Source organism: Pyxicephalus adspersus, chromosome 5 (genome assembly GCF_032062135.1).
Source record: "Pyxicephalus adspersus chromosome 5, UCB_Pads_2.0, whole genome shotgun sequence".
In the NCBI taxonomy this organism is placed as follows: domain Eukaryota; kingdom Metazoa; phylum Chordata; class Amphibia; order Anura; family Pyxicephalidae; genus Pyxicephalus; species Pyxicephalus adspersus.
Window position 1 is genome coordinate 85,964,128 of NC_092862.1, and position 16,965 is coordinate 85,981,092.

At 39.3% G+C, this 16,965-nt stretch overlaps 1 protein-coding gene across 5 annotated transcripts in view; it reads right to left on the reverse strand.

Annotated features, from left to right (window-relative positions):
* Positions 1–6,836: 6,836 nt before the first annotated feature.
* MSANTD3 (Myb/SANT DNA binding domain containing 3) overlaps positions 6,837–16,965 on the reverse strand; it is a 160,805-nt gene continuing 150,676 nt past the window's right edge. For 3 of the 5 annotated variants that reach the window (XM_072412012.1, XM_072412010.1, XM_072412011.1), the window contains one exon: positions 6,837–7,711. In XM_072412012.1, coding sequence (XP_072268113.1) covers positions 7,308–7,711 — 404 coding nt within the window. In that variant the 3' untranslated portion in view covers positions 6,837–7,307. The remainder of the gene's footprint in view (positions 7,712–16,965) is intronic. The other 2 variants (XM_072412014.1, XM_072412013.1) reach the window with 2 other exon arrangements.

The window sequence follows — 16,965 nt, forward strand, 5'->3', positions numbered from 1 at the left end:
CATCAGGATTTCCCTTTCCTCAGCCAATCAGGGAGCAGAGCAATCAGCTGAACTTTACTATGCTGACAGCTCTGCTCCCTTGACAATCAGAGGAGCAGAGCTGTCAGCATAGTAATGCTCTGCTGATTGCTCTGCTCCCTGAGTTGCTGAGGAAAGGGAAATCCTGATGATGCCTTTGCTGTCATCAGGCTAGCGCTTTCAAATATGTCAACACACAATAGTATGACTGTAAAAAAATATGTGAACAAACATTTGTGACCTGATTAAAAATCATTCTAGTTTGACTTTAGAGAAATTAAATATTTTAGTAAAGGAATATAGGCAAACATGTTATAATACATGTAGGGGAGCAGAGCTGTCTGCAAAATAAAGCTCCGCTGACTGCTCTCCTCTCTGATTGGCTGAGGAAAGGGAAATCCTGATGATGCCTTTACTGTCATCAGGCTTTCCCTTTCCTCAGGGAGCAGAGCAATCAGCGGAGCTTTACTATGCTGACAGCTCTGCTCCCCTGATCGCTCCCGCAGCCCTAGACGAGCTGTGACATGTGTTCTGTATATGTAATACATGTCACAGCTCCTCTAGGGCTGCGGAAGTAATCAGGGGAGCAGAGCTGTCTGCATGATAAAGCTCAGCTGACTGCTCTGCTCCCTGATTGGCTGAGGAAAGGGAAATCCTGATGATGCTTGAGCTGTCATCAGGGTTTCCTATTTCTCAGCCAATCACAGAGTAGTAGAGGTGATGAATGGAGATAACTATCTCCATTCAAACTCTATTTCCCTGGTATTGCCTGCCGTTACAGCCAATTGAAGGCCCGTGCTTCCAATTAGCTGTAACCGCAAAGTTCCCACGGCCCGGGAATCCCACAATGACATTATGATTTATAATGTCATTGTCGGATAACCTGTAAAAAATGAAAAAAAAACAAGTTAAAAAAAAACACATACAAATTTAATTTAAGATTACCTTTTATTTTTTTTTTAAACTTTTTTTTTCCCGAATTTTTGCTGTCGAATCCCGTGTTATTCGGCTTGGGTCTATCCGAATTCAAACAGCCATATTCGGGTCGAATATAAGGACAACCCGAATTCGAACATCAACACTAGCTACATTTGTTGCACTTGTTGTTTTTCTTTTGGTTGCAACACTGCAAACTAATTTCTATCAAGCTGGATATATACTAAGTAGCACTTTCAAATATGTCAACACACAATAGTATGACTGTAAAAAAAATATGTGAACAAACATTTGTGACCTGATTAAATTTCATTCTAGTTTGACTTTAGAGAAATTAAATATTTTAGTAAAGGAATATAGGCAAACATGTTATAATACATGTACTAAGCAACATTTAGTGATTTCACTAAATCACTATGTATGTGTATAAATCAGATGTGTGTGTATGTCAAAATACATTTAAATGTATAGAAATACATATGCATATGCATTTTCATGAATACTATTTTTACTGGACTGGTTTGTGTGTGTGTGTGTGTGTGGGGGGGGGTTAATTTGGTAGGTTTGCTTGGATGGTATGCCTTGATGTGATTTTTTATAAACCTCATGATTGTTTGTTTCATCTGTTGCTGCAATGTTTTTGTGCCTGGGTTGTAATGCCAGTTTCTGTTGTTTAGCAATTCCTCAGCAATGTTTTGTCATATTTTCCACAAGTATTGAGTACAAATGTCTGCATGATTTCCACTCCAAAGTGCTACTTGACTCCCCTTGTTGTCTTTTTCCCATTGTCACATATTGGTATTTGAATGTATTATGTACATAGTCCTTTTCCAAATAAATTGTCATGGTTTTTGTTTTTATTTTTTTTTAATAGTCTGACATTTGCACTCATGTTGATTTGCCGCCACACAACTCCTCTGTTCATTTGTGGTAGTGTTAAACTTTTATTGTCATTGTGCTCCCTGATCTTAGCACTATTGTATACAAGCACACTTCCACTTGCTGTCCAAACTGGTTGTCAATTAATTGTCCAGCTGAGTTGCATACTCATTCTAACACACGTGATGGTAATGGAAGGAGGTCCAGGTTGCCAAGCACAACATCAAACCACACTGGTTGCCAAGCTCACAAGCAGGGTCAGGCACTCTTAGAAATGAACAGATGTTGTGTTGTTACCTAACTTAATGCTCATTAACCTCCCTAGCGGTTCTTTTCTTCTTGTTTTTCATGAAAATTTATTTTACAGCATAATATAATAATATGAGTATATTAAAGTTTGAAACACAAAATCATTTAAAAACAATACATTGAATAAAATAAAAAATCTATATATTAAAAAAAAAAAATTTAATTAAAAAAAAAATACATAATATACTCATAGTATTATACATACTGTAAAATAAATGTTCTTGAAAACAATGTACTGCTTTTACACATAAAAATCCAATGTATTGCATTCAATACAGGTATTTTGTATTGAATGCAATACAAATAGATTTTGAATTTCCCGTCCCGCCCAGCCGGGACGTGCACACGCACTGACTTCACCGGGAACTCCCCCGGTGACTCATCAGATGCTGGAGGGCGCGGGACCCCGGCGGATTAGGTAAGCGCTCGATTTACTAACCTTCCCTAGGTGTTCCAACCCCGAGAGTGACTCGGGGTTACCACTTGTAGCAACTTTTTTCTACCCTGAGTCACTCTCAGGGTTACCGCTAGGGAGGTAAATACTGGGTGTATGGATTATTTAGGTGTTTACACAAAACAAATAGTACTAGTATATCAAGTATAGCTATCTAGTATATCTTTTCAATGTAAAGCAATATGGTCCAAGAAGCAATCTTTGTCTATTTCTTCCTATAAATTCTCTTTTCTATGTATGTGTACACACCTCTAAATGCATACATACATGTTTTGCTTCATGTGCACTCATGTCCATACATACATGAGTGCACATGAAGCAAAACAAGCAATATACACAAAAAAAATAAAAACTTACCTGAATGAGGACTGTGCAAAAGTGTGGTGCATTTTTCAGCTTTTAAATCACAGTTCAGGTGCACATAGCGGGTCCCCCTTAGCGCACAACTATGAGCTACACACTCCTGAAGTTTGGCGCACAACTATGCACATCAAACAACTTTGTTTTTTCTTTGTTTTTTTGTCAGTTTTAACAAGACAGTTGTGCTGTTTTTAGCCTTTCAAACACTTCAGAGAAAGGAACAGCTTAAAAACAATCACAATTGACTTTTTAACCACCTGAGCGTTACACTGAGGTCTAGATTTCTGTACCAAAAGTGATCCACTGTTTTTCATGAATTTTTTTTTTTAAATTGTAGACCTGTAACTTACAGAAATATGTCCGAACAAGTGTTCTAGTAGATATTATGAATATAAAAAATGTTTGAAACACACAATCATGTAAAAAAAAAAATGTACTTTTAATAAAATCCTATCCTATTTTTTTTTGCATAGAAATTTTTGTTTGTATTGTGGGCTTGTAATTCTTAGGATTAACTCCCGGGTATGATAATTATATTTATTTATTATATTAAAATCATAAATCATAATATAATACATAAATATAAATAATATTTTAAAACAATAATGAAATCATAGACAACAATGTAATCCAAAAAATAAAATTAAAAATGTACTTTTATTTTTATTTCATGTAGTGTGGTGTTTTTGTACTGTAAAAACCATTTAAAAGCAGATTACATTGTACTCTGCCTTTAAATTTCCCTCCCTGACACACCCCCATACATCACCAATCACATCACTGGAAGATGACTCATCCTCCGGGTGATGTGAGGGGGGGATTTCCCTGCGTGCCTTACACAGAGACACAGGCACACGCTGGAAGCTGCTCGTATCTCCGGAGAGATGCACAGTACAATGCAGGATTTCTGCATTGTGTTATACATCTCACTACAGATGCCAGAAATAGGAGCTGCGGACACTGGGTGAGTATTTCCTTTCAGTTGTAATCCGATTGTCATACAATGTATTGCAACATAACATTTGTTTACATTTAACCACCTGGTGACAAAAACTCGGGGTTAACCATAATTGCAAAAGTTTTTAGCCCGAGCATGCTCGGGCTTAACGGCAAGGTGGTTAAACTGTATGTCCTGGGAGATCACATAACAACGAAGAAATCACATAACAACAAACCCCCGAAAAACAAAGGACAACATTTTACAAACAACTTAATTCAAAAGAAACATTTGCTAAAAGGTCACAATAAAATAAAAAAACAAAAACAAAAAAAAACACACATCACTAAATTTACAGTAAATGACAAAAAAAAAAATGATGAAGAACAAACAAAAACGCATGTAAACCCACACTTTCATGTAAAGCCAAAATAGTTGAAAAATGGCCCAACAAATATTGCATTAAAAAAATACTTACCAAACCAATATGCAATTTTGGCCTATCAAGGGTGGAAAACTGGATTAGAAAATATTTATGCAGGACAAACATTTCAAAGTGGTAATAAAGGCAGAATTGTGCAATCAAACAATATGGCCACAAATACAATACCATAGCATTAACACTGACTTCAAAATTGCAAAATGGACATTGAAACATTCAAAGTTAAAAAAAAAACAGCTATTGTGCTAAAGGGTAAGCAAAGTATCAAATGCAGCAACATAGGTTAATTAGGAGAAAGAAAAAGAAAGAAAGATAAAGCAAGTTAAACAACACCCTTATATATGCTCACATTTAGGCACACAGGTGATAGAAATTCGCTTGCAATTAGCACTTGCACAGTCTCTCAAAATTAGCTGTTGGCTTTTTTGCAATTGGACATTCCATGATCATTTATTGATACGATCCTTTAGATTTGTACACCAGTAAACAGATATTTAATTAAATAAACAAATTAAATAATGTTGAGGAGGATTTATTGTTAAAAGTATTTTCTATATGTATATATATATATATATATATATAATTTGTGTATATATATATAATTATATACTACAATAATTATATATATTTATTTTATTTTTTATTACAATAACAATAGTAATTACAATTATTTAAAAATATATATATATATATTTTTATATATATATATATATACCCCCAGGCGGCTCCTCCGCTCAGGCATTGTAAGCATTTAGACAGGCGCCTATGTAGAGGAGCTGAACTCAGTTAACTCTTGCCTAACAGGAAAGAAATACGTTTTAATTAATTCATTAAAATAAGTTAAATTTAATCATTTTAAAATATGCTTATTTCTTAGCGCATATAGATATTTTACACATTTGAACAGCATAAACATTTTTTTTAGAGCAATAGGGTAATATATGTGCCATTAGAAAGAATGCTTTTTTAGGGGAACAGTGAGTTTAATGCAAGCTCGCCAGTGTGAAACTGCCGGGGCTGTGCATATCCATCAGAGAGATCTCTTCAGTTAAAGAATTATGCGCAAGTACGCCAGCGCCTCGGATTTGGTTAATAAATACGCTCACGTATCAAGCTTCCGATTTGGCTTGATGAATTAGCCTGAAAGACTCTGCACCTTTGGTAATCCTGTGCCACCTATTAGGGGACATAACCATAACAAGCTGCTACTTACCCTCTTGATGCCTATAGAATTGGTAGGGATGTACTTACTTTTTCACTTACTGTTCCTGCATTTTGACTTTTTTTTTTGTTGAATAAAGAATGACATGGCATAATATGCTATGTATTGTTGTTTGTCTGAGGTTGCATTTACCTGGTAAAACCATTTGTTTTATTCATTATTAATAACATAATGTTGGCATGCGTAAAAGCTTAGAATTGAATGTACTGACAACTTACATTGAAATGTACTTTCTTTTTCCCATGACTGTATGTAAACAAATGAATCTCTGATTGCACCTAATGTAGGTTTAAGTGTAAGCACAGTTTCTCTTTCCTCCCATTCACTGTTACCCAAGTTCTTTCTTCTTTTTTTTTTCACTTTCTGCTACCTGCTTTTCCCCCACGTTTTCATTCTAAAAGTAAAAATTAATGGTTAATATATATCCTGCGTCATAGCAATCCACTGTTGGAGACCACCAGACCCTTCCTAAATGTGTTTAGCTGCCTAAAAATATTAAAAACTATATACCCGGTCCAGCCTTTTGCAAGAATATTGTTACTATTATCTCTTAAGCTCTGCTGAACACTTAACACTCCTTTAGGCCTATAGGCACATGCATATACAAATACATCTTTCTCCTCATATATTTTAAAACCTTTTTTGTGTTTAGATCCGGTGATGAAATTAATATTATCTGTATAAAGCTTTACGGCTCAGGATGACTTAAATCTATCACAGAAAAATACATCACATCAGGGAAAACTGGAGTATGAGTGATCACACAGCAACAACAAAAAATGGAAAGATGCCAAAGTTTACATTTACAGTAGGGTTCTCAGCTTCTTTTGAGCTAGGAATGGTTCATATTCAATACTTTTTACATTCTGTAACAGAATAATAGGTTATTTCAAGACTGTATGTAATTTAAGATTCCCACTGTAGCTGAGACTTCCTCCCACACATAAATTGCTATGTAATTAACATAACAAATATTATTATTAAACAGTATTTACATATTACGCAGTGGTGTACATTAAATATGGGTTTCAAATGACAGACAGATACAGACAGTGACACAGGAGGAGGAGAGGAAAAAAGGGATTAGAAAGATAAAATAGGATTAGAAAGAATAAAATTAAAATGCAGTCATCAACCAAATATATGTGTCTTAAAAATCATAGAGAGCCTATTTATGAATTTTTCCACCCAAAATTAATTGGAGGGATTTTGCATTACCTCCCTGCCTGACAGGAGCAATCTCACTACTAGAAAATTATAAAACGTATCCAAAACAAAATACATTTTCGGCAGTTTTTAATATGCATCACCAACCATCCTCAATATTTTAATAACACTCCCAACAAGTAGTGATTTTTTTCATATCCACATATCTACCCACATTATCAGTATTTAAACAAAACCATTAAATCAACATAGTATTAATATACACAAAAACAACAAAACTGAAACCTCTCGGTAAGATAAATGTTAAGAAATAAAACTTTGTAGCAGAGACATGCTTATATGCACGGCCTATATCTCAAAGATAAGAGGTCAACATGAACAAACCAGGTATATTTTCTTTTAATACTACAAACATTGAATACACATTGGCCTCACATCAAGTCCCTTCAAAACTTTTTCTTTTAGTTTATTTTTTTAATTAAATGCTTTTCCTACTACTGTTTTCTTATGGTAATAGAGTTAGTAAAGCTTTCTTCAAAGAACAATTTACAAATCTTTTCCACTTAGTTTATAAAGTTTATGCTTATGGGGAGTTTGGGAAAGGTCTATTAAATGATGCCACTGGCCATTCTTTTGTGATTGTTTGCAATTTCCTTTCCCAGTACATTTTTTTTTTATTTAGGATTTCCATTTTTATCCTGTGTTCAACCTCTGCCATTTCACATTCTCGTTCAATCTGCTGCACTTTAGCTACATGTACTTCATTCATCTGAATTAGCTGCAGCTGGAGGATAGACATCTGTTGATGGTGTTCTTCCTCATGCATCTTTGTCAGAAGACCATTCTGAGACAGTTTGTTCCTGTAGGTCCTGTTGGCAGGTATATTGGCAGATGAGCAGGTGGATGATTGCATGTTGCCTTGACATTTCGCAACGTTGACTATGGACTTTTCTGCATATATATCTTTCTCAGGGATGACAAAAGACTCTAGAGAAGAATTAAATATATTATTTCATTGGAAAACTGTTGAAAAAAAATCAGAGATGTTCAGATATAAAACATCAGCAAATTAAATGACTTAAATGATTAAATAAAAAACAAGTGGTAATTGCACAAAATCTTATCAGACCTCTTTTTACTAGTCCTCAACTCCCATATTAAAAGGGTTGATAAAAAAGAAATACCACTCCTCCCCAGAAAAAAAATATACTCATATTTGAAAATAATTTTTTTTTTCTTTTTCTTTTATCTTTTTCTCAAGATACAAAGAAGATGTGAAAGATTTACTCCCATTTTAATCTTTTATGTACCTTCAAATTGTGGACAAATTTTTTTAAACGCCCATCTTGTCTTTTTTTACCCCAATATTCCTCTTTATTGCTTGTCCTGATGTCACTATATGAGCATGTGCTTCTAGTGATACAATAATTTCAAAAATATTATTTTTGTAAGGAGTCGTATATATTTTAATGTGTTATATACTTTGCTACTGTGTTTAAGTTATATATATGCCTGTGCATATAAGAAAAGAAGCAAGTTATTTCTGCAAAACATATCAGTTAAAGACCCCGATCTTCTTTTGTCCAGAATAATTACACAGGTCAACAAAAAATTAGTTTTGATAATCGTTAGAAACCACAGCAAACTTTTCTAAATCACTTTTTCGAGCTGCATTCAGGTCTGTTTTTTCCCTAACACGTACAGTTCCTGAGTTATGAGTACTAATATAGATAACATTGTACATGCATGTATTTTGTACTAAACCGTATGCACTATTGAAGTTAATGTTAATACATCTTCAGTGTGAAGTAAAATAAAGCACACTGTGGTATAGATCTACTGAACAGTGTCAGTCAGGTACCATTGTTTCTTCAGAAATGCTTAGAGTATGATTTTATTGTGTACTCTTTGTCTGGATTGTGGCAGTACAGCATCCAGCAGTAGCCAGCCATCATCCAGAAACCTTGGTAGCGATGCTTCATTAACTGAATGTCCTGGTGAAACTGTTCTCACTCACAACAACTTTCGTCACTCGCCATACCAGGATTTTCCGGGAAGAATTCTAGATGTGAGCGCAAGAAATGTATTTTTAATTACATGCAACAACCCAGTTTCTGGTATGAATCAAGCAGATTCTGAACTCCTTCTTTTATTCAGGAGACTTACGGTTGCCCAGGAAATTTTCACACAGCCACTTGAATGCATCCCAAGGCGAGATTGTTTGAAAACATCATCCTGCAAAACAGACTTGATCTGTGGCCCTCTAAATGGTATCCCTTCCTTCATTTTTCCAGTGCTTATGTTTGGAAACTTCTCAACGTGGTACTGAAAACCCATGGAGTTTGATTTACCCAATGCCTTTACAAGGTTCTTCATCGTGCCTAACTTGATATGGAGAGGTGGCAGAAATATTTTATGCGGATCAAACAGAGGCAGAAACTTGACACTGCTTGTTCCGGGCTTATAGGTATCTCTTGTAAGCCAATCACGCTTCACATAATGGTGTACCATAGATCAGCTGCCCCACAGGCATAGGAAACGGCGAAATTTTGTGAATCCTCCTTGCATTCCCATCAGCAAGCCAATAACGTTTAGATACCCACAGATGTTCCACTGGTGTGTTATAAACTGGATTGCTTTAAGTAGTAACTTCATGTTGTCACAGGACTCCTTAAGGTTAACGGAATTGGCAAATTGGTTTGAAATTACTATTATGCAGTAAGACTGCTTTCAAGTTTTTTTAGAGGAATCAATGAAGATATGTCATTCAGATGGAACATGCTCTTGTAACAAACTGTTAAAGAGTGCATTTATATCATGACAGTAGCACAGTGAGCCATCACTTGTAAAGAACCTTGTCAAAGGTATGATTTTGTTTTCTGTAGTGAGTTACAGTTACAGCCTTTGCAAGCAAGTGCTTCTGTTTAGGCCTTGAAGCAAGAAGTTCTGCTTTGTCTTTTGAGAGATTTAGATCACGAACGAGATCAATCAGCTCTGCTTGTGTAAAGGTCTCTGGTTCTGAATCTTCATTGGCCAAGTATTCAGGATCAGATGATCCGGAGTTGTAACTGGCTGCAACCCCAGCGCATTCCTCATCGCCTTCTACAGAAGCAAGCCCATCTTGTGGTGGTACCGAAACTGGCAATGAATCATCATGGGGAATAGGCCTAATTGTAGAATCGAGGCTGAGATGTACAATTTTGTGCTTAGTTTTACCTGAGAATCCACTTTTGTTGACCCAGCAAAAATAGCAGTCAATTAGATGGTCTTGTGGTTTTCTCCACACCATCAGGATTGCAAATGGCATTGCTGCTTTACGCGGATTTAGCCAGTCACGCTGTCTATTGGAACAACTGGTACAGATAACACGTGGAGCCCAAGATTTATCCTGGTCACCAAGTGGACAGTTTAAATACAATTTTTAAATCTTTTAAAGTATTGTGGTAATTTGGCAACATTGTGCTTTCATTATGAATGAACCACACACCAACAGAAACTGTCAGGATCATTAAGGCAATTTCTAGGCATGATGACAAAATAAATCAATCGCAGGTAGTGCACACAATATTTAATTACCTGAATCACAAAAACTAGATGTGCTACAGAAAACTGAACACAGATTTGAAATCTGCATCAAAAATACTACAAAGCCCACATAAAATTATATCTGATGAAAATGACATATTGACCTGTGTTATTGAAGGATAATTTAAAAATACTTTTGTTAGGAAATGCTCATCTGTCCGGTGACTCTGTGCTGTGCACCATCGTGGTAATAAACACAGATGTCTGTTCTATCCAGCAATGTCAATTGCGGCAGCCAGGAGAACTTCAGCATTTACAGGTAGAAGTATATCTTAGACACAAATATATACATTTTTTTAAGTTTAAGTCCGGTTTAGCACATACAGGTGAAACCTTTCAGTAAGTAAATATTGTACTTTCACCCCATTATTAGTAAACAGGAGACTTTCACAAATAGTGAAAGTCCACCCTTCTTCCACCTTCCCTAATGACAGTGCAATATTTGTGTAGGTGTCAGAGGTACACAGTACCTTTCTCAGCATTATTCCTTATTTATTATCACCATCACTGAATTCTGACACACAGCCATTGCAATGGCCAAATACTTAACAGTGACTGATATACACATATCAAAACATAAACAGTGAGGGAAAGAAGTATTTGATCCCTGCTGATTTTGTACATTTGCCCTCTGACAAAGAAATGACCAGTCTATAATTGTAATGGTAGGTTTATTGTAGGTGTGAGGGACAGAATAACAACAAAAGAACCCTCAAAAACCCAGTGCTCAAAAGTTAGAGCTTGATGTGCATTGTAATGAGTGAAATATATATTTGATCACCTATCAACCAATCTTGAGGTCCAACCAGTCTAAGATTTCACGATACATATCCCCATCTATTGTCCCTTCGATGCGGTGAAGGAGTCCTGTCCCCTTAGAAACCGATTTCGCGAATACCATTACAGACAATGGGCCCACTTTAAACATTATTAGCAAAGCCTCTATACACGTTAGAACCACCATATTTGCTAGGTATGTAGGTGAACAGTGACAACAAGGGAAAAATACAAAAGTTCCAAAAGACCTTGTGGTTTTCTAGAAAATGGCAGGCAAAATGATAGCAGGCAAATAGGAATTTTGCGTGAAGGACAGCATCCAGAAGGCAGCATAAACATCCAGAAAATCCTTCCTGCCTTGGCCTAGACTTTTGGATGTCTACTACTGCTGCCATTGCAGGAGGATACAGTGGAGGCAGTGTCCGCCTGAGCTCCCTGTGTGGCTTGTGGTGCGCGGAACTCCTTACACAGCCAGTCACATAGTATTCTTCTCAGGCGGGTCACCTTTTCTTTCTCATGCGCTGGGTAGGGTAGAAACTGTGACATCTTGTCTTTGTAGCGGTGATCCAAGTGACCAGCCAGTAATTATCCCAGTTTTTGATGCTGCAAACGTGGGGGTCCCTTTGTAGGCATTGCAACATATAGACACACATATGAAAGAGAGGTCCCCTGGGCTCATCCTCCGTCCCTCAGGCGCCAAAACATCTTCCTCCTCATCACCCACCTCCTCCTCTTCAAGCTGCAGCAGTTCATGTTGTTCCATCGCCCGCACAATGCCTGGGGTGTGACAGCACAAATGCGGGATGGACGGGTCCTGTCCAGCAACCCCAACATGGTCTCCCTCATCATCATCATCATAATCATCTTCCTCCTCCTCCTCTTGAAAATCCTGATGCTGGCCAGTGTCCCTTCTTGCTGCTCCTGATGCTGGCTGTGTGCTATGGAGTGTAATGTCACCCTCATCCTCCTTCCCCATTTTTTCCCTACCTCTTCCATCGCCACTTTCCATCAGGCCACACAGGGTGTTATCAAGCAGAAAGATGATGGGTATGACATCGTTCCAGCCAGACCGCTCCCGACTCACAACGTTTGTGGCCTGCTCAAAGGGGGCCAGTACCATGCACAGTGTCTCCATCTGCAGCCACTGGTCACTGGTAAAATAGCTCAGTTGTGTGGCTCTACCAAGGGCCCGGCTGCCTCCATGCACCATGCTGACCAAGTAATGGCAGATGGCTAGCTTTTGTTCACACACATGCTGGAGCATGTGCAGGGTGGAGTTCCATCTAGTCAGAGTGTCACAAATAAGTCTATGCGGTGGCAGCCTCTGTTGGCAATGGATCTTGCTAAGCGCTGCAGCGGCAGTAAAGAATTGGCGTATATGGCTGCAGATGAAGCGAGCCTGTCTCAGTCCTGCAGTCCTGGGTTCGTGCGAAGGAACTTCTGCACCACTAGGTTCAGTACGCGGCCCATGCGCAGGATGGCCATAAGGTTGGCCCCTTTGTCGTACACTACATTGCCTGTTGTGAGCCGGGAGGGCGTCAGCCAAGCCTCAACCTCTCTGTTCAAAGCAGACAGGAGTTCTCTGGCAGTGTGACTTTTCTCCCCCAAGGACACCAGTTTCAGCCCTGCTTGGCAAACGCCTGTGCATGAGGGAGCTGTAGTAGTGTGCCCACTTAACCACAATGTCCTCCGCTGCTGGCCTTTCAGGGGGAGTGTCAAAAAGGGAGGGGTTGGCGGTAGAAGGAATGAAAAAGGAGAAGAAGGAGGGAGAGGACTGGGGTGTCCCATGCTTTCCCACCACACCCCTCAGCGGGGGTACCAGATGCTGCAATGCCTATTGCAGACTACCGCCCACTGAGCTATGCAAGGCCACCCAGTGAGCAGTGAAGGACAGGTAGCGTCCAACTCCGTGCCTGGTTGTCCAGCTGTCCATGATGACGTGAATTTGGCTAGGATGCCAATGCCCGGGAGAGGTTACTCATTACACGTGCATGTAAACGGGGTACAGCTGTGCAGGAGAAGTAATGCCTGCTTGGTATATTCCACTGCCGCTCGGCACAGGCCATCAGGTCACGGAAGGGAGCAGAGTCCACAATGCTGTATGGCAGTATCTTCAAGGACAATAGTTTGGCTAGATGCGAATTGAGCTTAATTACTTTTTTGTTGGTTGGGCCCATAGCCCAATGCCTTGCGCGGAACTCCAGTAGAGTGGGCTGAAGGGACTGGGAGCTAGGGGAGCTGAAGGGGTCACTGGAGTACCGATCTTACGGCGACAAACGTCGTCTGGTGTCATGAAACCTGAGGACAGAAGCTGATACTTCATTGCCGCTAGAAGTCTGGCTGGCACCAACCCCTTAGATGTAGTAGCAATGACAGATGGAGGTGGAGAAGCAGTCAATGTAGGTGGAAGAAGAGAGGATGACAGGGTTGCACCTCCTTCAAAAAAACACAAGTACTGCACCCACTTTGGTTTGTGGTTCTTGCGCATGTGGGAAAGCAGGGATGTTGTACCCCAAATGTGATCCGGCCTGTTCTCTTCGGATCTGCCTGTGGCACAGGATGCAGATTGCTAGGCACCTGTCATTGTCTTTCAGCATGAAAAAGGACCACACTGGAGAGGTGCTTGCAACCACACTGCTGCTCTTTTTCTTTGCCTGCCTCTGCGTCTGCTAGGTGCCCTGCGTCTGCTCCAGCTCCATCTCCCCCATGGCCACATCATCTCTGACTGTTCCCCTGCTTGTCCCACTCACATAAGGACTCACATAAGGCAGATTTGCGGCCTCAGTCTAGTATCCATACCAGTCTGGTATCATCATCCTCATTTTCATCTAAACCAACATCTGCAATTGCAGCCACAGCCAGAACCCTCGCCCAGCAGGTGCTTACCACACTCTCCAAGGGTCTCAAGGGTAAGGCAGATTCGCGGCCCCTTCCATCTCCAGTCTGTTGCTGCTGGTGCTGCTGCCTTTCCTCTACGTCTGTTTCGGAACTGCTGCTAGCCCTTACACGCACCGGTGGTTCCCAGGTCACATCACGGTCATCATCATCCTCATTTTCATCTAAGCCAACATCTGCAATTGCAGCCACTGATCCAGAACCCTCGCCCAGCAGGTGCTGAACACACTCTCCAAGGGTCTCAAAGTCTGCCTCCTGCTCTGAAATTCGCACTGTCAGATCCTCAGGCTGTTCGTCAAACAGCAAGGGGGAGTCATCGGGAAGTATTGGCACATTAGCCACGCTAACTCATGTCTTTAGTTCTGCAGAAGAAGAGCCTGCTGCACTTGAGGCCCCTGAGACCCAGTCCACAATACTCTCCACATGACGTGGCTGTATGATTGTATTCCGCCCTCTCAACACATCTACCAGCGTACTGGTGCTCCACACACATCTCAGACCTGTTTGACCACTTGTGCTGCTGCCTCCAACAGTTTGCTGCTGCAGTGACGGACTCCAGGGAAGTATAAACCTATTCTATGGATGGTATTTGTCTTGTAATTCTTAGGATTAACTCCCGGGTATGATAATTATACTTTATAATCATAAATTATAATATATTAAATAATTATAAATAATAAATTAAAAAATTATGAAATAATAGACCACAACAATGTCATTTATAAAAAAAAACTAATTTATCAAAACATTTCAAAAAGTTAGGTCAAGGTCAGGGATAATAGTGGGCAAAATGTATACACTGGGCAATTATGTTTGGTGTACTAAAATATGTACTTTTATTCTTATTATATGTTGCGTAGTGTTTTTTTACTGTAAAAACCAAATAACCATTTAAAACCACGCTGCCTGATTCAGAAACATCCCGGCATCAGAGTGGGATCATTAGATGGCTGCTGGAGCGTGGGGTGCAGGTAAGGGGGGTTTGTTTTTTACCCTGAGTGTCACACTCGGGATTATCGCTTGGGGAGTTAAAGCAAAGAAGTGGAATATTCTTGAATGGCCAAGTCAGTCACCTGATCTGAACCCAATTGAGCATGCATTTCACTTGTTGAAGACTAAACTTCAGACAGAAAGGCCCACAAACAAACAGCAACTGAAAGCCGCTGCAGTAGGCCTGGCAGAGCATTAAAAAGGAGGAAACCCGGCATCTGGTGATGTTCCTAAGGGCAAAGGTTGCATCATGCAAAGGGTTTTCAATCATTTTATTTTTAGCTTTTAATTTGTCCAATTACTTTTGAGCCTCTGGTCACTGTGATGACCAGTGATGAAGTGATTGTGTAAAACAAACGGCTTTAGTTCCTCACATTTTTATGCAATCTTTTTGTTCAACCCAATGAAGTAAAGCTTAAAGTCTGCAGTTCAACTGCATCTGAATTGTTCCATTTAAAATTAATTATGGTAATGTACAGAACTAAAACTAGAAAAAAGTTGTCTCTGTCCAAATATTTATGGACCTAACTGTACTTGACTTAATACTACATATTCTATATACTATACTATACTATATACTATACTATTCTATATATATACTAAGTATTCTGTCACGGCGTCACAGGGGAAGATGGTGGACCCTCACTTGATTGCTGTTGAGATGTTGATTGCACCCCACCTGTGGTAAAATAAATTGACTGGACATAATTTGTAAGGTTCTCCAAGAGCACAGTGGTCTCCATAATTCTCAAATGGACAAAGTTTGGCACAAGTCTTTCAAGAGCTGGTAGCCCTGCCAAACTGGGCAATTCAGAGAGAAGAGCCTTAGTGAGAAATGTGACCAAGAACTCAATGACTGCACTCCAGAGTTCCTGTGTGGAGATGGTACAAAGTTCCAGAAGGGCAATCATAGCTGCAGCCCTGCACTAATTTGGACTTTATGGCAGAGTGGCTAGATGGAACCCTGTCCTCAAAATACATGAAAGCCCACTTGAAGTTTGCAAAAAAGCACCTTAAGTACTCTCAGACTGTGAGGAACAAGATTATCTGGTCTGATAAAACCAATATTTAACTGTTTAGCCTCAATTCTAAAGGCTATGTCAGGATTTCTCCAGCCACTGGATTACCAGTTACCGCTCATCACCTGCTGAAAATCATCACAACAGTGAATCATAATAGTGGCAGTATCATGCTGTGGGGGTGTTTTTCAGCAGCAGGGGCTGGGAGACTGCTCAGGGTTGAGGAAAAGATGAATGAAGCAAAGTACAGAAATACCATCAATCAAAACCTGTTCCACAGTGCTCAGGACCTCAGGCCAAAGGATCACCTTTCAACATGACAAGGACCCAAAGCACACAGCGAAGACAACACAGGAGTGGCTTAGGGACAACTCTGTGAATGTCCAAGAGCGGCCCATTCAGATTCCTGACATGAACCCTCTCAACCCATCTCTGGGTAGAGATGAAAATGGCTGTCCATTGATGGCCCCCATTCAGCCTCACTAGCCCCCCAATTCAGGTGTGCAATGCTTGTTGCAAAGACCTGAGTCTTAAATTTCTGCCAAAGGTACTTCAACTTGAAAAACAAAGGGTCTGAATAATAATGTAAGTTTTATACTTTTTAACACATTTACAAAAAATTCTAAAATTCTGTTTTCACTTTGTCAATATGGAGTACTGGGTGGATAATATTGGGGGTAAAAAAATAATTTAAACAATTGTAGCATCAGGCTGCAGCACAACAATGGGGTGGGGTATGGGTTTCACAGGAAAAAACCCACTTCTTCAGACTATAGAATGCTTGGTTATCATTCAAAGCCATTGTCAAGGACTTTCTTGAAAACACACAAGCATGTTTTACTGTAAAAAAAAATGTCAGAGAGTAACAGTAAATCATTTGTATGAACAAAAGAAATACCCTGTATCGTAAAAACTGGATGTGATAGCAAAAAACTGGGGTCATTTTTGGATTCAGTACCCAAAAATTAGTAAAAA